The sequence below is a fragment of the Caretta caretta genome, chromosome 2 (assembly GCF_965140235.1).
Source record: "Caretta caretta isolate rCarCar2 chromosome 2, rCarCar1.hap1, whole genome shotgun sequence".
Lineage (NCBI taxonomy): Eukaryota > Metazoa > Chordata > Testudines > Cheloniidae > Caretta > Caretta caretta.
Window position 1 is genome coordinate 189,990,862 of NC_134207.1, and position 27,466 is coordinate 190,018,327.

Below are 27,466 nucleotides of genomic sequence, written 5' to 3' on the forward strand. Positions count from 1 at the left end.
CTTTGTCAAGCCTGACCTTAAAAACCTCAAAGGAAAGAGATTCCACCACCTCCCTAGGTAACCCATACCAGTGCTTCACCACCCTCCCAGTGAAAACGTTTTTCCTAATATTCAACCTAAACCTCCCCCACTGCAACTTGAGACCATTACTCCTTGTTCTGTCATCAGCTACCACTGAGAACAGTCTAGATCCATCGTCTTTGGAACCCCCTTTCAGGTAGTTGAAAGCAGCTATCAAATCCCCCTTATTCTTCTCTTCTGCAGACTAAACAATCCCAGTTCCCTCAGCCTCTCCTCATAAGTCATGTGTTCCAGTCTCCTAATCATTTTTGTTGCCCTTTCCAATTTTTCTACATCCTTCTTGTAGTTTCGGGCCCAAAACTGGACACAGTACTCCAGATGAGGCCTCACCAATGTCGAATAGAGGGGAACGATCACATCCCTCGATCTGCTGGCAATGCCCCTACTCATACAGCCCAAAATGCCGTTAGCCTTCTTGGCAACAAGGGCACACTGTTGACTCATATCCAGCTTCTCATCCACTGTAACCCCTAGATCCTTTTCTGCAGAACTGCTGCCTAGCCATTTGGTCCCTAGTTTGTAGCAGTGCATGGGATTCATGATGAAACACTGCTTATTTCAATCTCTACACTCAGACTCTACCTACCTAGAGAAGGTGTTGTCAAATATCAGTATGTAGATACCACAGTTTCTCGCTTTCACCTGCCCTCTGATAGTTTCCTTATGAGAGTTGCAGCGGGTCATAGGAATAAGTACCTGGAATTGAAAAATCAAAACAGAACTTTGTTTCAAAGCTCTACCTTTACTCTAGGTTTGGAAGAGATATTTAGACTTATACCTTCCTGGGGGCAACAAGAGGGCCTCCTTGTGTGTATGTATTTCTCTTGGTTTGCATTATCTATTCTTGCGAGTGAATGTCAGGTCATATTTAAACTGTCTCCCTGTGACAACCTTCTTCTGACATCTACATGTGGAGTAGATCTACAATGCACACCAGTGATGGTGGTGGTGTGTAAGGAACGTGTAGCTACACACTGTGGTGAAAAGCAGGCTGTGTCCATGCTGAAGTGTACATACAGCCGTGAAAGGATCTGGCAGCTGGGGAGGCAGCGGGACATCTCACTGCTAAAAATAGCCAGGTAGACAGGGGAGTGTAGAGAGCCGGGTAGGGTATACACCCTAACGTTCTGTCATGTCCGTACTCTACTCACCTAAGTAGTTCATCAAAATCTATACTACTATTTATACCTGGGCTAGGGGGCATGCAGTGTATGCTCTCTACACACCGCTGTAAAGAGTGCGCAGTGTAGACATACCCTTGGTTATAAGCTTTCATTGAATATTTAATATGTATAAAAACACTTCAAAGATACATAAGTGCTACTCATTAATATTTCTATAATTAAAGACAAAACTTATAAAAAGAACAGTCAAGCCACATAAAAAGCTGTGGCCTGATTCTTCTCTCCCATACAACAGGTTTACACCAGTATAGTCGCTTGACTTCCACGCTCCCGATCTGCACTGGTCAGAGAGGAGAAACAGGCCCATGACATCTGTGGAAAGGGGTGAGACATTTGTTCCCACGAACCAAGCCACAGCTACGCCTGATCTGACCTGACCTCCCTCTACTCAGTTCAAAGCTGTCATGTGTGGACTTGTGAAACCAACACTGCGGGGGGGGGGGGTACTAAATTAGTTCCAATGGTGTCTAGTTTAATTTGGCCTTTTAAATTACTGCACGTTTAATGCAGCACCAACTGAATGTTTTATTCGTATTTTATCCAAAAAATGCCCATTGTTTTTGCTCAGTGAAACATACTGCATTAAAAAAACAAAGCCACAAATCCCCCATCAAAATATATTTGAAATGGAAGGTTTTCCTAAGAAAAGTTCGCGTTTCTGAGTCTTTTGCTGGTGGTTGCCATGCTATTGAAAAGGGAGAACATTTCTGTAGGTGATACTATGGGAAGCCTAATATCTCAAACTGTACTGTCGTGCTTCAATCAATCATCAGGAGAACTTTAACTTTCCAAGCAGGAAACTGCTGAGATATTCCATTTATCCCTCTCATCGTGTAATGGAAAATGGACTTGTACCGATAACTGATTTGAAAAAATTCTGGTAACTTGGTGAGAGAGCATTTCACGTACAAGCAAAATGGATTGTTTCAACCTGTAGATTTCTTACTTCACAGTTGGTGGGATTAACATCCGGTAACAAGCTTTATGGGCCCATTCAGAAACGCACTTAAGGACACGTTTAACTTCAGTGGACCTTCGATGACATTAAGCATGTGCTTCAGTATTAAGCTGAACGGGGCCTACATTTTTTCCACTGCTGACGTATCCTTATCCCCAGCTATGTATTAAACAAGAAGAATGATCCAAATAAACTTAAGAGAAAAACAAGCTTCACTGGCTGTCTCAGGGAACTGGTAATACACTGCTGCTGCAGTGCTGTACGTAAAGACATGGTCTTAATCAGTGTTAGCTGGTCATGGGAAACCTTAGGTCTCCCCAGTAACAAGGGTTAAAACTACAACTGCTTTGTTTTCACTACAATTTTAACACAGGTTAGTTAACATAAGTTAGCTTAACAAGGGTTAACACAGCCCCTTTTTTCCTATAAAAGACACACGCAGTGTGAATCAGAAATGTAGTGTGGGGCTTCCTGCACTGATCCTGCAAAAGGTTGAGTATTTTGGGTCGTATCCAGCAAAGCACTGAAGCACGCGCTTAATTTTAAATCTGTGAGTAGCCCCATTGACTACTTCATCTTTCAACAGATGGCCTGTGTTTAAGAGCCCTGCCGGATTGAGCCTTATGCTATTTACAAATAATATTTATCTTTTGCATTAGATGTAAGGAAAAAAACTAAACACTACACAGATTTTGCAGGTTGGAGCTGAAGGAGCTGATTGTTTAGCTTAGTGACAGTGATTTAACTTTAAATACAAACACCAGAAGCTAAAGTGCCAGTCAGTGCAATGTCACCCTATTTCCCCAGGCAACGTTAAATAATTAAAGGTGTACTTCTTCCCACCGGAACAGTGCAATGGACTTTGGACAAGGAACATGTCTCCTGACGAGACATTTTGACAGTTTCATATTTGTTACAGCGATGCAACTTCCAGTGACATTTGTTGGGGCCATGGTAAGTAAGCTTGCTGGTTCCTCCAGACAAACTCATTCACCTCATGTGGTGAAATGCAATTCCTGAGGTAGCTCAGTGAGGAAAAAAATCCCATCCTGAAATAACTGCCTTACTTTGCACTGATCCAGTGTTGCTTCTTCTGACTCTTGGTAGACAACGCTGAATGCTATGCTCTTTGGATCTGATGAAAACACCCAGCTGATTGTAAGGCCAGTCTCTGTCACAGTGATAGGGATGGTGCTGTAGGTGCTGGACTTAACGAACAGCTCCCTGTTGTCTTCCCCAAAATTTAAAATCTCTTCAACTGTAAGGGGTAATTTTATCCTGAAAGACAAACATAACCATTGGAGAGGATCAAGTTAGATTGTGAAGACATCTGAACAGTGGACGCAGATATTTTATTTTCCTTTGCCAGACCTACTTCCTGCAGACTCCGCAGTGACTTTGGGGGAATGTCTAGAAGATGCAGCTATGGATGAAAGCAAGGACCAGATTATCACAGTCTAGTGCTTTCTATTGCTGCTGGCATTCAGCGACTTCACTCATTCATTTATTTCAGTGTAGTTAAAAAGAAGTAATATTGAGTGTGATACAGATACTTGACTTCAGTGTCACTTAACACTGTCGTTTCTCTTGATCAGTGAGTATATGACTTCATGTTTGTAATGGAGATGTCATGAAAAAGACTGCTGCCCTCTGCTGTCTCCTTTATATGTAAGCCAACGTCACTTACCATACTAACATCACTCATACTGAGAAATGGATGTTTAGGGAGATTTACAGAGCAAGTGAACATGAGCAGCTGTTCTACTAAATGTCACAGTGTGCTCTGTCCTGGGGCTTTTGGGATAATTAACCCTGACGCTCACATTGTCAGTGGACAAGCAAACTACATGAGTATCAACTTTTGGAACCTAAGATTAAAACTGAATTCTCTTTATGACCTTGGGAAGTTCAGCCCTTTAACATTTTGTCAGACTGCCTCTCTATAGTGATATATTTCACATCTATGTAATTAGATCCTCAGCTCATGGTCTTCAATGAAGCTTCACCAATTAACCGGCTGAGGAGGATCAAGTCCCCAGTATCTCCATTGGAGTTGGTCTGATATATCATTATTTAGAATCAAGAGAAATCATCTAAGCAAAGAACTAACTGTGATCTCTGGTATTATGATACACTGTAATAAATTCATTGTCCGCCATCAAAAATCAGCACTTGCCAGCAGCTATCACACAATTCCCATAGTTATTTCCAACTCTAAGTATGGGGATCACTGTGGTATCTCAACCATCCGTTGGCAAATGCTGAGTTTTAATGATAACTGCTGTTCCTAGGCCAATGAGAAATGTTTAGCTTTATTCATGTTAGTTCTTACCTAAGGTGAAACAACTACAGTACTAAACTCAGACAACCCTCAATTTTAAGTAGCTGGTAACATTTCTTACCCCCACCCCTCAATCTGTTGTTTGGGTGTGTATTTTGTTACAGCTGCTGTTGCTTGGGCTCTCAGAAAGACCACAACAAAATCCCAGCACAGACCAAATCACCTTATTGTAGTCAAAGTACAAACCTTTCTCACAGCTGAGCCAAATTTTCAAAAAGGGGCATCTACGGGTGGGGATAAGAACGATGGGTTTTGTGCATATCAATTTTATTAGCTGCTGTGCAAGTGACACACTCTATCGCCCCTGCATGTAAATGTTAGCACTCGAGTCGTGTGTGTGCAGGGGGTTGTGGGCACACAAGTGCTGGCTGGGTTGGGGCTTTTTTGAAGATTTACTCCTATTGTGGCATATACATACCCACCAGGACAGAAGCCACAGACAGCAGTAGCTATGCCAGAATCATTTTGGGTAGAGGTAGCTGATGGGAAATAAGCTCCTCCCGCAAAGGCCCACCAAACACGGACGATTAATTGAGCATTGAGCAATATCTTCCTCCAGGTATTGAAGTGCTAAAAGCCTCTCTCCAATTTCTGTTTACAGGGTCTCAGTCCCCCCTGAACTCTAGCAATAGTGGGAGGGAAGATTTTTCTGGCCCAATCGGATGGGCAGGCAGGAGGGCAAGCTGATTCTTTCCTTATCACCCTCATACCCACTATTTAACCAAGGTATATCCCCATGATGCTGTTTTTAGGGCCAAGTCCTGCCCTCACATGCATACGGTCTGCTCCCACTGAGGTCAGTGAGAGTCGACCAAGATGATATCCAAGATGCCGATTTGGCAGTTTTTCTTTAAACCGGGCGGTAATGAAGCTGTTCTGCTTACATCAGTTCTCCTGACTTCAGCAAACATATCTCAGAGTCTTGGGCCACTTGCAATTCTTCTGAGTCATCCAAGGTCGAAGAATTATACGTGCTGTTTCTGTGGCAAGACGGAAAAAACCTGTTATTAAAATATTCTCTGAAACAGCACAACACGGAGACAAGTAATTACCGTAGTACTCCTTCCACCCTTGCCTCCTGCAGTAGGTGCTTTTCATTTACTGTGGGCCAAAATTGATTATCTTTACTACTTTAACACAGCACCATCTAGAGGCCTTGATCAAGACTGCAGCCCCAGTGTACATACATCAGTAAGGGATAGTTCCTGCCCCAAAGACTAAATAGAGAAGATAGCAATGATTTCTTTCTCCTACCCTTTGCCTAGCTCCATTTTTAAGGATGGGAAACAGAGGCACTGACAGATTGAAGTGACTTGCCAGGAAGTCTGGACAGGCCAGGAATCAAGCTCAAACCTTGTCCCAAAACTATCCCTTACTTCCAAGTCCTGCTTCCCCACAGTAAGAGTGAGAAAATCCACAGTGAGGGGTAAAGTGATGAACTATATTGAATAGGCAAGATTCTTCTCTCACTTATGGTAATATGAACCAAGATATGATCTTACTGAAATCAATCAAGTTACAGTTGGGTGACAGTAGAATCCAGTCCATTGTCTGCATACCCCTAAACAAAACTGAGCACAACAACAAAGCGGACAAGGTCTCCAAGATACTTAGATATTTAGTGGAAGACACAGCATTTATCAGTACAGACATTAGGGTGACCAGGTGTCCAGTTTTTGCCCAGAACACCTGGTTGAAAAGGACCCTGCTGGCTCCGGTCAGCACTGCTAACCTGGCTGTTAAAAGTTCAGTCGGCGGTGCTGCGGGTCTCAGGCAGGCTAGTCCCTACCTGTCCTGGCACTGCGTTGTGCCCCAGAAGCGGACAGCAGGTCCGGCGGCAGGGGGATGTGGGGCTCCGTGAGCTGCTCCTGCCCCAAGCACCAGCTCCACACTCCCATTGGCTGGTTCCTGGCCAATGGGAGCTGGGGGGGCGGTGCCTGTGGGAGAGAGCACTGTGCAGAGCCTACTGTCCCCGCCCCCCCCCCAGCCTAGAACGTGGACCGAGGCTTGGATTCTACTGTCACCCAACTGCAAGGGCTGGTACAAGAAGCAGGTCTTACACAGCTGCAGGCATGGAATGCACTGAGCAAACACTGTACTGCTGTTGCTACCAGGCTTAAATAGGGATCTGGTGGCTCTTCTGTCCAATCAGGGAGCACAGTCACTCACTGAGAGTTCATTGGGCCCAGCCAAGCTCATTGGGTTGCTAGGTGACCATGCAAGGAGCCATCTGAGTTCCTGACAGTGTTGCCCCTCTACGGCACCGCCCCCAGGACCTGGACCCCTTGCTCTAACCAGTGCCTGTCCCTGCTCCTGCCCTAGTCCCTGCCTTCCTCAGAACTCCTGATTCCTGGATCTGATCACTGCCTTGTCCCCTGTCCACACCTCTGGTTCTGCTTTCTGATTCTGCTCCAATAACTAGGCCAGACTCCTGTTCCGACCACTAGGTCATACCATCTGCACCCCAGTGTGTTACAAACAACATGAATTATACAAGCAAGTTACATAAACTCAAAATGTCTTGTCAGGTGTAGAATTATGATTCATGTTTTCCTGTAGTTCTTTGGCCTACTGCTGCCCCCTCCAAAGCTGTGCCTAAGTAAATTAGAGAAGGAAAAGATCTATTAGGTTGGATAGTCCAGCTCTCAGCCAATGTAACACTTCTCCCTCCAGTATATTCTATAGTACTTTGCCCAGTCAAGTTTTAATGAGATCAAGGAATGCGGCTTCCACCACCTCCTTGTGGGCTATTTTCCATTATACTCAGCCTAGAGTTTTCCTTTGCTCAGTCTCCTCCCGTGACTTCTAGTTTTGCAGCATAGACATCCTTAAACAATTTGCCACAGCAAAAATCATTCTTCTGTCTTTGCTATAAGTGGCTAAGACTCTGCTGTCAGCATTTGTGCCATGATATTTAAGTTCCCTAATTAATCCATTAATCCCACACTCTTTACTGGCTCCTTGGTCTATACATTAAACGACGGGGGCAACATGTGAAGGCATGTTCCATCCCCTGACCAAACACACACTTTTTACTATTCCGTTGAGGTCCTTGCTATTTGTGGCTACTGGCCTTGTACATTGTCTCACTTGGCCCTCTCCTCAACTTGCTTTGCAATTTAACTGGTAAGTGCAACTAATTCTGCCCACCCATTGAGCATCAATTAAGTGCCAGGTACACTATGCCATGTTTACTCATTTTCTGACAGCTTACACCTGACTTGACGCCTTTCCCACTATATTTGTCACAGCACAAGTTGACTCATTGGCCATCTTCTCACCTCAGTTACGTGATGCTACTCCTTGCTTATAGACAGCCCCCCAACCTGAAGCAAATACTCACCAGCAACCACACACCACACAACAAAAACACTAACCCAGGAACCTATCCTTGCAAGAAAGCCTGTTGCCAATTCTGTCCACATATCTATTCAAGGGACACCATTGGACCTAATTACATCAGCCACACCATCAGAGGCTCATTCACCTGCACATCTACCAATGTGATATATGCCATCATGTGCCAGCAGTGCCCCTCTGCCATGTACATTGGCCAAACCGGACAGTCTCTATGCAAAAGAATAAATGGACACAAATCAGACATCAAGAATTATAACATTCAAAAAAAGTCGGAGAACACTTCAACCTCCCTGGTCATTCAATTACAGACCTAAAAGTCACGATTCTTCAACAAAAAAACCTTCAAAAACAGACTCCAACAAGAAACTGCAGAACTGGAATTAATTTGCAAACTGGACACCATTAAATTAGGCTTGGATAAAGACTGGGAGTGGATGGGTCATTACACAAAGTAAAAACTATTTCCCCATGCTAATTTTTCCCCTACTGTTACTTATACCTTCTTGTCAACTGTTTGAAATGAGACATCCTGATTATCACTACAAATGTTTTTTTTTCCTCCTGCTGATAATAGCCCACCTTAATTGATTAGTTTCGTTGATATGGCAACACCCATTTTTTCATGTTCTCTATATGTATGTGTGTATATCTATCTATCTTCCTACTGTATTTTGCATCTGATGAAGTGGGCTTTAGCCCACGAAAACTTATGCCCAAATACATTTGCTAGTCTCTAAGGTGCCACAAGTATTCCTCGTTCTTTTTACTCCACTGAAGTCAATGGTCCAAATTCATCCCTGGTATCACTCAATTGAGAACACCAGAGTTACACCAGTGAAGACTGTGGCCTATAGAGGTCAGTGGTGTTCCATTAATTTACAGAATATAATTCTGTATATTTATCTAGCCTCACTAGGTGGCAGTCCATCACTCATTGAGCAAGGTTGTTCCTACGGTTTGCATCATGTACATAACTCTTTCTCGGCCATATAAGAGTGTTCAGATTGTTTTGCTTTTCTTTCTTTTAAAAGTAGAATGGATCAAATGGCATGACTGAATAAAGAATAAAGAACTAAAGAATGGAAAATATTTTTCACAACCCCCCCCCCCCAAAAAAAAATTAAACTAGAAATATTATGATAGCATTTTGAGTGAGGATTAGTGCCCCAGTTGAACAAAATAGGAAACAACTGAGCTTTTGCTAATTTCAGAAGCCAAACTTGAATAAAACTTGCTTGTTTAACTTTCCCACCATCATTTTCCATTTTCACAAGCTTCTGAGCTTCCATCTGGAAGAAGAAATTATGAAATACTGCCAGTCGAACTCCTCACAGAATTTCTTGTTTAATTTCTTGTCCAAAGAGAATTTACCTTACATGATTATTATTAGTTAGACCCTACTTGAATTGTGGTATGATCTTCAAATAATTGTGGCTGAGTTGTGAACAAGACATGGAAAATCACGGAAAAGTAATAATGCACCTTTATTCATAGTGGTAATTTGGAAAAGCCAGAGTAGACCTATTTGTTTAAGAAAAATTTGCTGGCAAGGGCGGCAGAGCCATCCCAAAAGTGGGGAGGGGCAGGGCCCCCTGCCCCTTCCGTGGCCCCTCCCTTGCCTCTTCTCTTCCCCTTGAGGTCCCACCCCCGGCCAAGCCAGAAGCCGGAGCCAGGCCGGGAAGCCACAGACCCTCCACCTGCCTGGGGAGTGGCAGGGCCATGCCTCCTCCCCACCCCATTCTGGTATCCCTGGCTGGAATGATATAAACACTCAAGTATTACGTAAATTTTTTTTTGATAACCAGACATTTTGCTGCAACTATATTACATTCATTAAAAAAAAAAAACCTGACTGGTACAATATCAAATTCAGAAGACGAAAAGTCTTAACACAACTGCTGTAGAAATCGAGTCCAGTCACTTTAGCTTTTTACATTTTATACGTTTTGATTGTTAGTGCAGTACTAATTGCATACTCAAAATATATACAAAATTGTGGACTGTGCAAAGTAAGCTAATTAAAATTAAAATTTCAGTGGAAGCCTAATATTGCGGGAGCCACAATTTCTGCAATATCACAAATGAAGTAGGGCCTCAATTATTAGTTATTATTTATATGCGGCAGTGCCTAGGAGCTCAAGACTTGGACCAGGACACCATTGTGCTAGGTGCTGTACAGACACAGAACAAAAAAATGGTTCCTTCCCCAAAGAGTTTACAATCAAAGTATAAGACAAGAGACAACAACTGGATACAGACAAATGGGGAAGCACAAAGAAACAAAGATACAATACTAGTCAGAATGATCTGCAGTAGTGTCAGCATATAATCTGCGTAAACATTGCCAAGTTTTTTGTACCTTGCACCATGGCAAAGGAAAGTTTTAAGGAGGGATTTGAAGGCGGAACAAAGCCTGTTCAAGCTCTGTTTCCAGCCAAATACTGTGTACTGGAGGTTCAGCAGAGAAGAGTTTCAAATAAGCAAATTTTGAGTTCTAGTCTGAACTCAGACTCTGAACCATGATTTGACGGTGCAGGGTTAAATCCTGCCTAGGCCAGAAGTCAGTTTGTTCCCATGAATAAAGCCGCTGAGACAGAACGTCTGCTGTGGGAGGGCAGATTGTGATGATGATAAACTTCCCACTTCAGGGGGACAGCACAGCCTAAAAAGCATTTGTCACTGGCCAGAGAATGTTTGAGGCCAGGACAGTTGGGGAATACACAGGTACAGTACATCTCCTCAACAGCTGTTGTGCGTGGGTTTCCTGTGGAGATGCTGGCAGATTTCAAAGCTGTCCTCTAACCCTGAACCCTTGATAGAGGGCAGAGAGTAGCAACATGGTCTGAAGTCCGTTCCAGCACATGGGGCTAGCCTGGCACAGGGAGGTGAAACTTATACTGGATCTGGCCCATGAAGTGTTCTACAAATGCAAAGCATGTTTCATTATTCTGATGATGGGCTGCAATGGAAAGTGAATTTTGTGGGGTAAAAGACAGTGGTACAAAATGTAGGCTCCTAAGACAAGTGGCCTTGATGATGGTTCAGGACATTTGTTTATTACAATCGTTGTCTATGCAGTGAGCAATGAGGACAACGAGGACCCTTGTGGTTGATTGGGTCCATTAGAGAATGATTAGAGCTGTCAGCTTCTAGCAGCATTAAAACTTTCACCCAGAGGTCATGAATCATTGCAGAGTCAAGAACTTGCAGGAGGGAGCAGCTGCCAGTGCACAACTGTCGCTCAACACTGCCGACGAGGACAGTGGCTTAAAGCCACAATTCTTCATTAAGCTGTTAGTTCATTCATTGAACAAAGAGTACAATTCCTAACGTGAAGCTATTAATGACTGCAAGACTAAACACCCTTTGAATTGATCAATGCTATTGTAACAATTCATTTAATATTAATTTTTTTCTTACTGGGACAGCTTCATGGACACATATCTTATTTTCAGTGGAGATCCTGAAGTTCAGCAGCCATTCAGTCACACTTCAGTACCATACAGACAAACCGTACAGAGGGCCGTTAATATAACATAGCAGGTAACATCGAGCAGTCAGCAATTCCCAAGCTTTTTATGCTGAGATGCTGCTTAGAGTAGAAGATCAAAGGTGATTTATGGAAATGTGGTTCATGAGTCAAAGGAGGAAACAGATTAGAATCATGATTTAGATAGAGAGTTACTGAAACTATGCAGAGTGGTGAATTTCCCTTTGTTCTTGATAGAACAGTAGATGTTCTGATATTGTTAACAGTGTGTTTTCCACTTGTCAAAGGATTTATCACAAGTCACACAGGAATGGGCTCCCTGAGGAATCCCAGAGGCATGGTGCCCACACATGAAATAGGGCCAATAGCAGTATGGGGAAATATTTCCTCCAAGGGGAAGGACACCCCCACACACGTGATCTGAGGGAGAGTTAGATAGCAAGCAGGTTTCAGACATGGTTTGAATTGGGTTAATTGGCCTATTCATGTAGCTAAATTGATAAATTAGCTTGAACGATCTTTCCGCGGATGTCCCATTAAGCAGTTATTGTTTAAAAATGTTTGTTTTCTGCTTTGTTTGCTGTACCTTCAAATATATACACCATTTGTTTTATCTAATCCTAACTAGATCTGACTGTTACACTTGGTATTAATGAAAAGAGTATTTGAGCTTCAAAATGCAACTATTTGTACCAGAAATCTAACTCCAAGATTTATGTGTATTCATCAATCTATTGTTGCCTCTTTTTGTCTGAGTGTTAGTCAATATTTGGGGCCTTGTTTCCATTAGGAGGAGAAATCGATGAAACAACTTGTGAAGAAGGTGAGAGACACTTGTATTTTTTAAAGAATATTATGTGACTCTGTTTGATGGTTAGGGTGTTGCTTGCCAAAGGTTAATGAGGGGTTCAAACAGTCTTAAGTGGTTTTTCCCTATTTGCAGAATCAAAGTCAAGTGGCCATTAGATAGCCTGATCACTGGTACTCAACTGACAGTACAGCGGTCAAAGCCTTTGAAGTCTGGTCTCTAGAAGAACATAGCAATCTCTCAGTTTGGAAGAGGGGAAGAAAATCTTAAAGAACTTGAGAACTGTTAAAAGAGCATCCCCAGAAGCAGAGAAAGAGGGGCAGGGTCTGCACATAAGCAGATGGAAACCTGAAGCAAGAGGGGTATGTGGGATAAGTGGGAGCTACCTACCTCGAGGGAAATGCTAAGCTTTGGGGAAGAAGAAGTTACTCACCTAGTGCAGTAATGATGGTTCTTTCAGATATCTGTCCCGACGGGTGCTCCACTGTAAGTATCCTTATACGTGCTCCACTGTAGATGTGTGTGCGCCTCCGTGCTGTCACTCAGAGAATTTCAATAGTAGTCTGTCCCACCTACACATGCACGGCTCCCCTCCAGCCACTAGCCCAGCCGCTGTGCGCAGGCATTCCCTCCTCGGTTCCTTCTCTACAGCAGAGTCAGTAGGGAAACTCTGAAACAGAGGGCAGGTGGGTGGGTCGTGGAGCATCCATAGGGACACACATCTTGAAGGACCATCATTACTGCACAGGGTGAGTAACTTCTTCTTCGAGTAGTGTCCCTGTGAGTGCTTCACTGCAGGTGACTCCCGAGCAGCACCCACTGCTGGAGGCTGGGACTTCAGAGTCGAGTCTGATATAGATGACAGTACTGAGGTCGTGAATTGGGCGTCCAAAGCCGAATCCCCCAGTATGGCATAGTGATCTGCAAAGTCATGTGCAGATGCCCACATAGCTTAAAAGAGGCAATTGACGAGGAAACTGACCTTGTGGAGTGCATGTGTCTTGAGGATGGGGTGTTACCCCCCCAATTACTAGCAGAGTTTAATACAGCCAGAGGCCCACTGGGAGAGTCACTGAGCTGATCGCTGCACCCTTCCATCTATCCACAATGGAGAGGAAGAGTCTTGGAGATTTTCTAAAGAACTCTGTCCTGTCCAAATAAAAGGCTCTTCTCACATCTAGCGTACGGAGGATGACCTCTCAATTATTCTTATGAGGTTTTGGATAAAATGTTGGGAACTGAATAAGTTGATTCATGTGAAATGTAGAAGTCACTTTTGGAATGAACTTTGGATGTGGTCTGAGTGTGACCTTGCCAGGGAAGAACACAGTAAACATGGGATGCGCCATCAAGGCCACCATATCCCCTATCCTTCTTGCAGAGGTAATGGCAATGAGGAATGCCATCTTCATGGAAAAGTGAATTATCGAACAAGTGGCCATGGGTTCAAATAGCAGTCTGGTTAGGCCCTTTAACACTAGGTTGTGGTCCCATTGCGTAGTGGTTGTGGGAAGAGGTTTCCTTTAAGGAGCCTCTTCATAGTTGGGTGGGAGAAGATTGAATAGCCTTCCACCTGCTGGTGCAAGGTTGTGACTGACGCCAAGTAAACCTTCAGTAAGTTAATAGAGATACCAGACTTCTTTAAGGATAACAGGTAGCCAAGGACGACCAATAGGTTGGCGGAATCAGGGGTGACACACATGGGCTGGCACCATATCTGGAATCTATTCCATTTCGGTAGTTATGTGCGACTAGTAGCATCCTTTCTACTACGCAATAGTACTTCTTTACCTCCTCAGAACAAGATGCTGCTATGTGCTGGAACCCACGAAGGAGCCAGGCTTTGAGATGCAGAACCTAGAGACTCGGGTGGAGGCGTGACCCTCATTCTGTTACAAGAGGTATGACATGATTGGCAGGGTCATCAGTGGCCATAAAGCCATCTGTGACTGGGTACAACGTCTGTCTGGGCCAGGTGGGGGCAATCAGAATGGTGCTTGCTTTTTCTCTTCAGCAGGACCTTTAGAGGGAACAGGGAATGGAGTAAAGAAAGCCCCTGTCCCAAGGAAGGAGGAGAATGTCTCACTTGGAATGACATATGATCCTTGCTCTGGAGCAGCACTGCAGATGTTTCTTTTTCTGGTAAGAAGCAAATAAGTCTATTACCAGCGTCCTCCATTGCCGGAATATGCCATGTAGAGTCGTTGGCTCTATTTCCCATTCGTGGTCGAATGGGAACTTGTGGCTAAGACTGTCGGCCATGGTGTTGTGTACTCCTGGTAAGTAGGCCGCTGATATTAGGATGTTGTGGGAGATGCACCAGTTCCATAATTTCCTTGCTTCTGTGCACAGGGAATGAGACCTAGCGCCTCCCTGCCAGTTTATATAGTACATGCAGGCCATGTTGTCCATCATGACCTTCCTATGTGTGTCCTTGATCAGCAGGAGGAAGTGAGCGCACGCATTTCATACAGCTCTGCACTCAAGCAGGTTGATGTGCAGGCACGTCTCTGATTGGGACCATTTTTCCCTGCACTGTGCGACCATTGAGATGAGCTCCCCACCCATGAGGGATGCATCGGTGGTCAGGAGAAGGGATGGGGAAGACTAAGCAAATGGGATCCCTGTGCAAACATTCACTGGGCCTTCCACCAGTCTAAGGATTGTTTGACTCTAGAGGGCACTGATAGGAGCTTCCTTATATTATCTGTTTGGTCTGTACACTGAACCAAACCATGCTTGGAGGCATCTCATGCATAACCTTCCATAAGCAATGACCGAAGTGCTCATGGCCATGTGCCCCAGAAGTTGAAGGCAATGACTGGCCAAGATCTGAGGGCTGCATTGTACGGTCTCTATCAACAATTAGAGACTGAGAAATCTGTAATGTGGCAGGAGTGCCCTCGCCTGAAATGAACTCTAGCCTTTGAACCGGTGTTGAGGTTGACTTTTGTTCACTAACCTGTAGGTTCAGACTCAAAAACAGGTGATGTGTGGCTTGAGTGTCTGTTGGGTCTCCATGAAGGATCATGCCCTGAGAAGGCAATCATCCAGGTAAGGAAAAATCATGATATCTTGAGAGTGTAAGTGGGCCGCCACTACCAAAAGGACTTTAGAGAATACCCTGGTGGCCAATGAGACACCAAAAGGGAGTATTCTTTACTGGTAGTGGTCCTGGCCCAATGTGAATCTGAGGTAACACCTGTGCCTCGGGATAATGGAGATGTGAAAGCATCTTGCAGGTCGAGGGCCGAGAATCAACCTTCTTTTTCTAAAGTCGGGATGATGGTTGATAGGGTGACCAACCTTAATTTCTGTGTTTTCACATATCTGTTGAGCTTTCTGAGGTCCAGTATGGGTCTCCAGCCTCCTTTTTCTTTGGTATCAGGAAGTAACAAGAGTAAAAGCCTTTGCCCCTGAAATGTATGGGCACAGACTCTGTAGCTCTTAAGAGGTGAACCATCTCCTCAGTGTAACGTAGTAGACTTTCGTGAGAAGGGTTCCTGAAGAGGGATGGGGAAGGGTGTTTGGGAGGTGGAAGGGAGGAGAAGTGGATGGCATATCAACTCCGGATGATTTCCAGCACCCACTTGTTGGAGGTTATCTGTTTCCAGGTACTGCGGAATGGAGTAAGGAAGTCTCCGAAAGGAGGAGTGGGCTTTTCCAGAATATGCTGACGAGAAGAGTGTTCTACCGGTGCCTCAACCAACCCATTAAAACTATCGCTTCAAAGTTGAGAGTTGAGACGAAGACTGTTGTGGCTCCGATTGTTTATGCTTAGAGAATTTATATTTCTCTACGTCTCGTACGATCTCTGCAATGGGTACTGAGATGTGTACTGTGATGACCGGGGCTTGAACTGTGGCTGAGGGCTATATTTCCTCTTGTAGGCTGGTGTGTATATCCCCAGGGACCGAAGAGTCACCCAAGAATCGTTTAATGTGTGAAGAGGCGCGTCTGGCTTCTTGGTGAACAACTTCATTCCCTCAAAAGGAGAGGTCCTCTACTATAGTTTGGACCTCCTTAGGGAAGCTGGACAAATGGAGCCAAGAGGCCCTCCTATAACCACAGCCATGGAAACTGGGTGTGCTGCCATATCCAGTGTGCATCGGAGAGATTTTTTTGCCACCAGCCGGCCTGCATTAATAATGGCCATGAACTGGTCCTTGTAAGCATCTGGGAGTTGGTCAATAAAGGAATTAACTTTGCATAGTTCTGATAGTCACACTTGGCCAACAAGGCCTGGTAATTTGCTACCTGAAACTGAAGGGTGGCTGAAGAATAGGATTTCCTGCCAAACAGGTCCAAGCACTTCCCATTGCGGTCATAGGGCATGGATTTAAGTTGGTACTGGCAACCCCTAGAATTAACCGAATCCATGAAGATGGAATTTGGAGACAGTGGGAAAACAAAAATTCTGTGCCCTTTACTGGCACACAGTTCACCCGTTTGCATGTTGGTGGGATGGACGCAGGGGTCTGCCATATGACCCTAGCAGGGTCTAGAAGCACCTTGTTAACTGGGAGAGCCAATTTGGTAGAGGTGAAAAAGTGGAGAATACCCACCAGTTTACAATGGGGTTCAGTTACTTCATGTAGCTGCACTTTCTGGGCTTCAGCCACTCTTTGGGCTAGGTCCTGGAATGATTTAAAGTCATCCACCAAGGATGGCGGGGGTGGGGGGCAATCACCGCCTCGACAGGTGATGAGCATCTCCCTTTTCTGCTTCTGTTTCTGTTCCTTCCTCCAATAGCTCAGGAGGGTCCGACACCTTTGAAGGTGCTAGTGAAGGAGGGTGCCTCCTTGCCTGCCAATATACCTCGCTAGGGCTGTAAGGCTTGTTGCCTCTGGGTTTTCCAGGGGTCCCAGTATGGCCACTGTGGGTAGGGTGCTGGTAGCTGGAACTATGGCTGCCCAAACCATAGAGGTTGAAGGCTGGGCTGGTACGCTTGGTGCCCATGGTGAGATTGTGACCTGTACGGTGGGTGGAACGAGCAGTGAGAACCCAAGTCCTCTCGCTTACTGAGTCTGAAGAGGAGAGAGGCGGTGCATGGCATGGGGATGCCATTGTGTCCACTATTCCCGGTGAGCTTGGTACTGGAGCCCCAGTAATGAGAAGGGGCAAGTCCGATGCATCACAGACCGAGAGGTCTGATGTGCACCTCTAGTCTGTCGGTGCAGGTGGTACCAGCACCGGTGCCAATGGCTGTCAGTGCTGAGAGGTCCATTGGTGCCAGGTGCACTGAGGTCAGTGCTGGTGCCAACGACCTAGTCAATGTAGCCTTCCCTAGGGTGGAACATCTATGTCTCACGCCCCCAGTGTACCAGAACTCCTTGCCTGTGAGCATCGGGTCTTTGGGCAGTTGACTGGCTTTGTCGCCTTGATAGCATGCGTGCACTGGGTACTGACTCTAGGCAGCTTTGGCACCATCAGTACCAAAGATACTGGAGAGCCAGAGATTGTGTCCAGCTCAATCTGGGCTCACTAGAGGGACTCACAGACTTTTCTTAGAGGTCTTTAGTGAGTGGCTCATCTCTTTGGGATCACCTGCTTTCAACTTGGAAGGTTGCAGTGATAATTCTCACTGGGACTCCAGGGGTTGCAGGGCTGACTCCATGAGCAGGAGTTTTAGCCTTAACTCTCTGTCCTTCTTGGACTTTGGTATTAGCTGCTGGCATCAATCACACTTTTGTGGATTGTGCTTCTCCCTGAGGCAGCGAATACTGTGAATGTCCATCTCTTACTGGGATGGAATCTTTGCAGCTAAGACAGTTTTTGAAGCCTGGGGAGCCAGGCATACCCTTGTCTAGGTGGGGTCCCCCCACCAGGTTTGCAGGAAGCAAACCTTTTCTAATTTTTTCTTTTTCTCCTTCCTTTTTTTTCGGGGGGGGGGGGGGGCCTCGGCCAGCTTAAAACAAATAAGTAATAAAAGAAAAGAGGTTTCAAGAGAAGCAAAAATCGACAAAACTAAAGGAGTTAATGATCTGTGATTGGCCAGCTCTTAGCTCCATCTCTAGCCTAGGGTGGTTGACAAGGAACTAAGGGGGGAATGCCCACATGCACTGGCTGGTCTCATGGCTGGAGAGGAGCCATGCAGGTGCAGGCGGGATGGATTGAAATTCTCTGGCTGACAGTGTGGGGACACACACACCCTTACAGCACCCGTAACAATGCTTACAGTGAAGCACCTATAGGGACACTGTGACGAAGTGGGAATGTTCTTAATGTTTTCTCTGAATACTGTGTGGGTGCCTCAGTTTTCCCCGATGCCCTTCTTAAGTATCTAGGTGGTGGGATAAGGGTGTGTGATTGTTGCAGAGCCCTAGAGGGCCAGTGTGATGGTGTCTTCACAGAGAATGGCCGACACCCTGTCTTCTGGCAACTGATGGCCTGGGCCCCTTCTCTGCAAAGGTGCGAAGAGAACAAAGAGATCAGGTGACCTCCTGGCTCAGGAAAGAGACAAAGGCCAGAGGAGGGGCTGGAGAGTTTCAGTTCGGAGCTGGCTGGGGAAAGAGAGGGAGGCCCAGACCAGGGGTCTGGCCTCCCTGGCCCCAAGATGGACCTGACTTAGGGGTCCCGTTTCGGTACCTACAAGCTCTGTTTTAGACTGTGTTCCTGTTGTCTAATAAACCTTCTGTTTTACTGGCTGGCTGAGAGTCACATCTGACTGCGGAATTGGGGTGCAGGGCCCACCGGCTTCCCCAGGAACCCCGCCTGTGCGGCCTCGCTGTGAGAAGCGCACGGTGTGAGAAGGGGATGCCGAATGCTCCAAGGTCGGACCCAGGAAGGTCAAAGCTGTGTAAGCTTCTTGCCCTGGAGACAGTCTGCTCACAGAGAGGAGGCTCCCCCAGAGTCCTGACTGGCTTCGTGTGGAGTAGTTCCAGAGCATCGCCTGGTGACTCCGTGACCGACACTACTCAAAGAAGAAGACAATACGCATGTAGGCTTTTGCTGTTTTAACCCCTTTTCTCTGGTTGCTATGTTCCTATGGATAAATAAATAACACTTTGTTTTGAGGAAACTGCTCTGAGTCACACTATATTTTCATACTGATCTCATCTCCTGAAGGGAGGTCTCAAACAGGTACCAAACCCAGCTAATCCTGCTAAGGAAACATAACAGGCCAACGAGGCTGCTGAAAGTGGGTTGAATCATGGGATTCCACCCTGAAAGAAGTGCAGTTGCTGGGACTATCACTTGAAATTGCACCCAGGGGTGGAGGGGGAGGTCAAAGGTATGGCTCACACTGAACTGTGAGGCAAGTCAGGTAGACTCGTGGTGTAACCTTTTGTTTATTTATTAAAAATGTACACGAAGTCCTGAACACAGCAGAAACAAACAGCAGCAGGCAGTTTTCTTGCTCAAAAATCCCTGGTGTGCTACTCCAGTGAGCAATGTGCCCCAAGAGGCTCCATTGATCTGCTTCCTCTCAGAGTCCTTCTCCTACCTGCTTCTCTCAGCCTTCTCAAAGGAAGACTGCAAACTCAAACTTCTAGTTCCTGTCTTTACAATTAGGGAAACTCCTTAGCCCACATGGCTTATTGCTGTCCTGCTGTGTGCCTTGGGCAGCTCTTCCATTGTTTTCAGCTGTCTTTATTACATAAAGGAGGCTTAACGGGTTCCTTCCAGTGGCCCTGAAAGAGGGCTTGGCGTACCCATTGACTAACAAGGTCTGTGACTGTTTCAGGATCAAAGACTCACTTGCTGTCATTAGCAACTTCCTGCATAACACTACTGTAGCCTTATCTATAGTGCCCATTAGAAATGGTCAAAACATGGGATGAAATTATCACCTTCCCCAGCTGAATTTTGATGAAAAATAGGAACACATTTTTTAAACTAGTTGTAGCGTACATCAACATGGTATCTCAATGTTCCAACTAAAGAACAAGAACACTCCCATGCGATCTGCATGTCCAATCAAAACTAACCAACACACATGAAATTTGGCATATTGCGTACTCATGATTAACTGCCATGAACTATGTACAGATGGTGGAAACTGGTAACTGGTAGAAATGGGAGAAACTGTCCTGCAAATGATTTAAAAAAAAAAATTCAATATGTAAGAATCCCTGATCTTTAGTGGAACTTGCATTTGTGGTCTGGAGGTCAGATATTTTCAGCAAGTCTTTTTAGATGTACTGAATAGTCTCCTTTAGGCCGTATCATGTACCTTAGAAAGATAGACTTAGAGACAAAGATGTAATTTCAACAAGAGTATCATAAACTACTATTTTTGGTGTAAAAAAAAACAACCAAAACACAAAAACCCCCAGAACATCAACAGGAAACATCATAGGCGGATAAAACGATAAATATATAGAGTCACTGCCGTCTTCAGACTTCCTTTGAAACGTAAGCATCAACACTCTCCACCACCATACACCGTCTTCCAGTAAGTGACTATTTTCTCTTACTTCAGATTGGAAGAGGAACATATATGGAGGGTAGAACAAAATATAGACCATCTTACATCTCTTAAAAATCCACTGGTCTGAAAGATTCTATTACTTCTGGAGGCATCCCCTATCTCTAAAATGGGAATTCTATCAGAACAGGTAGGTTCTTTCAAACCTGTGTAAAATATTTCAACTTTGTTATCCCTTTTAAATATATTCTAATGTTGTTTTTTTAAACAACACTTTGAATTAAACAAATATTTTGGATACAGATGTTTGATGGAGGAGTTTTTAGTAACATCTTTCTAAACAATCTATCTTTTTCAGCTAGGGCTTGCTTAGAAACAAAAGAAGGATGTAAAATAATTTCACCTTCATCTGATCATAATGACCAGACTAATAGCTCAGATCTCAAAAGCCCCTGGTAGTAAAGACTATGCTCGAGACACAGATTTTAAAGCCACAGAAATCACAGGGTACTAGAAAAAGCACTGTTGAGTCATTTTGGTCTTTATAATGGGGGCAAATAATCATGTTTACTAGAAATATGTATTTAAATCTATCACATAACAGGTGGTGGGGTTTTTTGTTTTTGTTTTGTTGGGGTTTTTTTCATGCTGAATGATGCACAATTTAGTCTCACTCTGCTGGGAAACCTGTAGTGATCAGCACATCCCAGGAAGTGGATGAGAATGACCAACCAGACTGTGTGGCCAAGGCACCCAGAAAATATGCTGATTCAGTGATTCACCCCTCAGTTTAAAGCTGCCCTGCCCTGGAATCACAGGAATGGGGTCAGACGACAGGGGGTATATACTTTAAGGATACAGCTAATCCATCACTGGTATCAGTGGATGAAAATTACACCCCTATATGCCAAAGGGTCAACTGAGTGCAGAGTATTCCTGACCAGAAAATCATTGAGCATTTTCTGTTTCAGGGTAAGAACTATTTAAATAGCTGGATGGTGTTATTGTTCCCAGATCCCTGTTAGGGAGGAACTGAGCAACTGGCCAGGTGTATTATTTGTTCCCTTCACCCCACTTCTTTTGCTGAGGCAGGATAGCGGACTAGAAAAATAGAAGTTAGAGATCAAAAAGACCTATCAGACTTCCTCATTCATGGATCTTCACGGGGTCCCAGATGGTGGTGAGAAGTGGAGGTAATGGAGATGACTTACCCTGTTTTCTTGATAGGAGAGGTGAGATCCATGCACAGAAGGTCTATTCAATGCACAGAAGAGAGTGAGGTGATCTGGCCCTGCATTTTTTTCTCCCTTTTCCAGTTCATTAATATGCACCAGATACCTCCATTGCTCCTTGAGGACTACATGACCATTCATCACTACTTAAAGTTTACAGTATTTCAATCATTTTCAATCCATATCGTTTGTTTTTATCCAAGCCAATTTGAATTCAAGTTTTAAGTAAGTTTCTAGTCTTTTAAAATCCAAATATATCACATCTGCTTCATGCAGTACTTTTGTAAATCTGTCCCAAAAAACAATCACATTCTTTTATAAACCTACAGTGCTCCTGGACAGTTCCATTTTCCTCAAGATGTTCAATAACTCCCCACTGCCCCCTTAATATTTCTTTCATTATCTCACCAAGAACAGATGTTACACTTGCCAGGATGGTTACTGCCAGGATCACAATTCTTTCTTTTTTTTGGAAAATTGGTACAGGTGGATCAATGGTCTGATCAGAGGTAGCAATTCCAATGTTTGAGACTATGTGCATTGTGGATAACAGCTTACTTGAGTAAAAAGTACTATTTCAAAAAATATGCAACATAAGACCTATTGATTAAAATATCAAATATATTAGTGAAAATGTATCAAGAATAAATCATAACTTTCTTTTCAATAATTAAGTAACTTATCCTTTTTCCTTTTACAAGTTGCCACCACATGGGAAAAGAAAGAACTACTGACTTGCCTGAATTTTAGTTGGTTGAATGGGCCAGATCCTCAGTTGGTATTAAACATGATAGCTTGGCTGACTTCAGAGGAGCTACGCCACTTTATACCAGTTGAGGATCTGGCCCAGTATTTTTCGTTTCAATAACAGCTAGTCTTCATGGTTTATATATATTTCCATCACTTTTTCAATAGCATAGGTTGGAAATATTTTGAAATATTTCAGGAATTGTTCCTTTCTGTAGTGATGATGAAGTATTAACTTTTAAAACACCCACCTTTAATAATTTCATATTACATCACCAGCAGGTGGGAAAAACATTAGTTAAGATTAAGAAGTGCGTTTCTTTTTTTCACCTCCCTTTTTCAGTAGCTCATAAGTTCCTCGCAAAAAGTGATTTGGGCCTGAAATTTTCCATGCTTGATCTCAGCTCTAAGGTGAATGTTTGGTTTTGTCAGATCAGCATATTCTCATGCATGTGGCTCTTTTTTGTGGTTGCCTTAAGTGGGGGTTCTCTCTGGGTAAAAACAAGCAGAAAGAAAAGAGTCTTTTTTTTAAAAAAAGAGAACAAGAACCAGAAGGGTGAAAAAAAACAAAACCCAACTTTTGGGTCTTCTTTCGACATTACAAAAGTCAAAATCACCAAATTTTAAAAAAATTATTTAAAGGTCATCGTTGATGACCTCAGTTAATCCTTTCTTATCTGATTGATGATGCAAGAATAATTTGAGCCAAGTTCTGCCAAGTGTATATGAGAAATTATGCCCTAATTCATATTTTTATTACATTATTAAAACCAGATTTTGAAACACACACTCATATATGTGTGTGTGTTTCAAAATTTGGTGTAACTCTTCTTCCTCTGAAATCACTAGTAAAACTCCCACTGACTTAGAGGGTAGCACGACTGGGCCAGTGCTGAGCCCTTTGAACTATCCTATCCAAAAAACACAAAGTCATCAGAAATTTAAAAAGTACAGCTTAGTTGCAGAAAAGAGGTTTTAGACATTAAATATTTGTGGGCTATAAAGAGGATCAACGTACTATCTTATGGCACATATAGGAAGATATTATTTAACTTAAAAATAATGCTTCTGAGCCTTCAAAAGCAGAGACAGTTCAGTTGAAAAATACCTTTCAAATGAGACACTTTCCTTAGCTACATTAGGGCACTGTAATATTGTTATGTTGTCACATTATACACTGAATATGTATAAATTATTTTGCTTCAACTCACAGGAAAAAAAACTCTCTTCCCTGAGAGGGTATTGAAACATCAACTGGAACATCAGCTGTGCCTGGAACAGTATGTAAAATAAAGCTTATCAGTTTGTTTCAATATATGTTGCCATGGTTTTGTTGGCCATGATTTTATTTTGCTGATTATCGTCCCCCTCCCCCTATCCCAGTATATCTGGATATGTAACAACTCTTTTATGAGGGGGATTATTATTAAGTTTAAAAAAAATATAATTTGAAAGGATAACAGAAACCATTGTATAAAAAGCCAATAACTCTTCAAGAAGTCACACAAGGATTCCCCACACTTCTCTGATGGCTGAAGGCCTTTATGACTTTGCTTTCTAGTCCTCAACACACAGCCAAGGCTTATGAGTAGCACCAGTTAACCATATTCTTTGTATGTTATTATTTAAATAATAGATGCCTTTGAACCAATCCAGGAGATCAAATCATTCAGGGTTGAATTCTGCTAATCTTATGTTAACTTATATTTAGAAATATTTTGCTGCATGAGTATTCTCATTGAAATCTGCCATTTCAGTTTCAAGAGGGACATCTGACAATAGCTTTACAATTGACTTGAAAAAGTTTTAGTCATCCACTCAGGAAGAAGAAACAATGTCAAGTGACCAATCGCATGGCAGGAATAATTGACCTGAACGGTTTACAAACACCATAGGCTGCAAATTGTTTGGTCAAAACTTTCTAGGTGCACTGGTGAATAATGAATACATTTGCAGAAAATCAATCACAAATGTTTCATGAACAGAGAAGAAAGCTAAATTCACACTGAATATTACTCTCAGTGAGGGCCAGATTCTTCTATTCTTAATCATGTAGAGTAGGATCTCACTTCGTAAATAGTTCTACTGTTCGTGGTGTGTGATGGGTCACCAAAACTAGATGTTATTGTTTCTGCTTTCTAAATGGACGCCTAAAACTTTTCAGCAGGGAAAAAACAAATGGCGAATAACGCATTTCTGGGGTGAAAAAATATTCATGTTAAAACCTCTTAAGCTGTCAGAATTTGCACACATCTGAATATTCACAAATTAATAATATGATCCCATGAAAAATAGCAGCAGAGTTTATTTGGGAATCTGTTGGGGTTTATTTGTTATTATTATTTGTGTCTTGGTTGTGGCCACAGCATGCCATGTCCACACACATAGCAAGACAGGCCGCCTGCCTTGTAGAGCTCACAATCTAACCAGCTCTGGAAGAAATGATAACTAGAGCCCTGTGCAGATACAATAGTGTATCCACATCTGACCCACCATCCGCAAAAATCATCTGCGGATATCGGCATCTGCGGATAGAGATACTCGCGGATATAAAGCAAATATCCATGGATTTGCAGGTCTCTAGTGATACCTATAGCATGGACTAAGTGTGACTGGGATTTGATGGACAAGTGGCCATTTATGTGAAAACAGTGGATATGGTTGAAAACTTTACATTAAAATCAGGATAAGGAAGAGATGTCCCGCATCAAAGCTCAAATGGTAGATGAGAGGGGTTTTCTTTTCCTGAATTCAAGAAGGTACAGTCCATTGTCACAATCAGTGTTGGAGAGGAAGGGGGATCTGAGTGACGCTTTCTGACAGGGGTTGACATTCTTGTGCTGAGGTATGTCATCATCAAACTCATTAGGACTCAAACCCTAATTTTAGAGAAGGGCCTACACCAAAGGCCTGATCCAAACGACTATGAAATTTGAGGCATTTGAAATATTAAACCTCTCAGTCCCAGTCAGTGTAAATCTGTGCTAAAAATGCTGTATCTGCTTTCAGGACGTACAGGTTCAATAGCTGCTCTGTCTGGAGCAAACAGTGTTCAGATTACACCATACCACAAAGATAATGTGGTTTCTATCAGACAAATAAATATATGTTTATTTTCACCACATCAGTGACCTCTTTGCTTTTAGATAACAGCTTAGTAACATTTGTGCTTGTCCGCTGGATATGTTATAATAATTGTTTTACTTGTTGAGAAAATAATTTCAGATGTGTGTGATTACAGGTAGCCTTTAAAAAGAAGACTACATGGAGCTTCCAGATTGTTATTACCCAGACCTTAACCTTACGTGCAACGATTACAATGAGAATGAACATTTTCTCAGGGCCAGCAAAATCTTTCTGCCCTGTATGTATGCATTTGCTTTTGCCTTCGGGCTGATAGGAAATTTTTTAGTCCTTATCATATACATTTTCTGTGAGAAACTGAAGACGTTGACAGATGTATTTTTAGTGAGCTTGGCTACAGCAGACTTGCTTTTCCTTTCCACCTTGCCATTCTGGGCATATTCTGCTGCTCGCGAGTGGATTTTTGGCTCCTTGATGTGTAAAATTATACGGGGCCTGTACACTTTGAATCTGTACACTTCAATGTTAACGCTCACTTGTATAACTATTGACAGATTTATTGCTATTGCCCAAGCCACAAAAGCCCGCGTGTGTCAAGCCAAAAGAATGGTTTGGGGGAAAGTGATCTGCATTTTAGTTTGGGTGATTTCACTAGCATTTGCAACGCCACAATTTAAATACAGTACACAATCAAACTATGATAAGTCAGTCTGTCATGCAGTGTATCCTTCAGATCTCACAGAATTGGTTTTTAAAGTACTCCAAATGACCCTTGGATTCTTTATCCCCATGCTAACCATGATTATCTGCTACTCAATAATTATCAAAACTTTACTTCATGCCAGGAGTTTCCAAAAACACAAATCCTTAAAAATAATATTTTCTATAGTAGTGATGTTCATTCTTACTCAGTTACCCTACAATTTGTTGATACTCATACGCAATATACATGTGGAATTCAACCTGGACTACAATTTCGACTCTGCAGTGGTTATAACAGAAGCAATTGCTTATCTCCATGGCTGTCTCAACCCTGTTCTATATTTCTTTATTGGGGTGAAGTTCAGGAAGAACTTCCAGAAAATCATCAAGAACATCAGATGTGTTAAGCGCCAAGGTATCGTGAAGCAATGGCAAACCACTGAAGATGAGGGCTCAAAAACTTGTACTGCCTCACCCAATGTAGAAGCAACAAGCATGTATCCATTATAAAAAACTGCATAGAGGGTCTCAGCTTTGTTAATTTTTTAAAAATGTACTCACATTATGACAGGGCTTATGTAACAGCCACATGAGACTGATATAGTAGAAGCAGGCTCCATGTAAGCTTCTCAACACATCCAATGCATCTCAGTCCTGACATTGTAGCACTCCTGTTATTCCTGAGCAAAGACTGGTAACTGGGTGAAACTCTGCACTAGTTTTATGATAGGTATACATAAAGGTTTGAGGATGAGATCATCCAACTCTTTCATGTGTGATCTAAGGCTGGGTTTGAACTTAGGGTTGCAGCGATAGAAAGCTAGTGTATCAGCCCTCTGGGCAAGTTAACCTCCCAGGAGGGATGTTTGTAAGCAGAAAAGACATTTAAGAGCTTTGTTTTAAAGATGCTAAGTGAATAGTTGTAGTTTGTTGTGACTTTTAGCCTGACTTTTTATATTAAAATTTAATTTGTTTAAATGCTCAATCTTCCCATTGTGGTTTCCTGTGATTCTTTTTTTGTTTTTGTCTGTTTTCCCTTTCCTTGCTCCCTCTGAGTCCCTGTTTGCCTTCAAAAGCAGAGTGAGATTTCTGTGATCACCGCAGAATA

At 43.2% G+C, this 27,466-nt stretch overlaps 2 protein-coding genes across 9 annotated transcripts in view; one reads left to right on the forward strand and one right to left on the reverse strand.

Annotated features, from left to right (window-relative positions):
* The window catches only part of LOC125631720 (FYVE and coiled-coil domain-containing protein 1), an 85,771-nt gene that overhangs the window by 4,990 nt on the left and 53,315 nt on the right, over nt 1-27,466 (reverse strand). For all 7 annotated transcript variants that reach the window (XM_048838819.2, XM_048838821.2, XM_048838817.2 and 4 more), the window contains 3 exons: nt 5,449-5,544; nt 3,291-3,501; nt 668-777 (listed from right to left, as the gene is read on the reverse strand). In XM_048838819.2, the coding sequence (XP_048694776.1) occupies nt 668-777; nt 3,291-3,501; nt 5,449-5,544 (417 nt within the window). The remainder of the gene's footprint in view (nt 1-667; nt 778-3,290; nt 3,502-5,448; nt 5,545-27,466) is intronic.
* On the forward strand, nt 19,823-27,328 carry CXCR6 (C-X-C motif chemokine receptor 6). 2 transcript variants are annotated; one of them, XM_048838826.2, is made up of 3 exons: nt 19,823-20,783; nt 23,786-23,852; nt 25,814-27,328. In XM_048838826.2, the coding sequence occupies exon 3, from the start codon at nt 25,837-25,839 to the stop codon at nt 26,866-26,868; it is 1,032 nt and encodes a 343-aa protein (XP_048694783.1). In that variant the 5' UTR covers nt 19,823-20,783; nt 23,786-23,852; nt 25,814-25,836; the 3' UTR covers nt 26,869-27,328. The 2 variants fall into 2 exon arrangements, with proteins under 2 accessions (XP_048694783.1, XP_074980893.1); XM_075124792.1 differs by having other exon boundaries at nt 19,823-20,620.

Coding starts and splice junctions, on each gene's coding strand:
- CXCR6 (XM_048838826.2), top strand. CDS start 25,837: ATGGAGCTTCCAGATTGTTATTACCCAGACCTTAACCTTACGTGCAAC.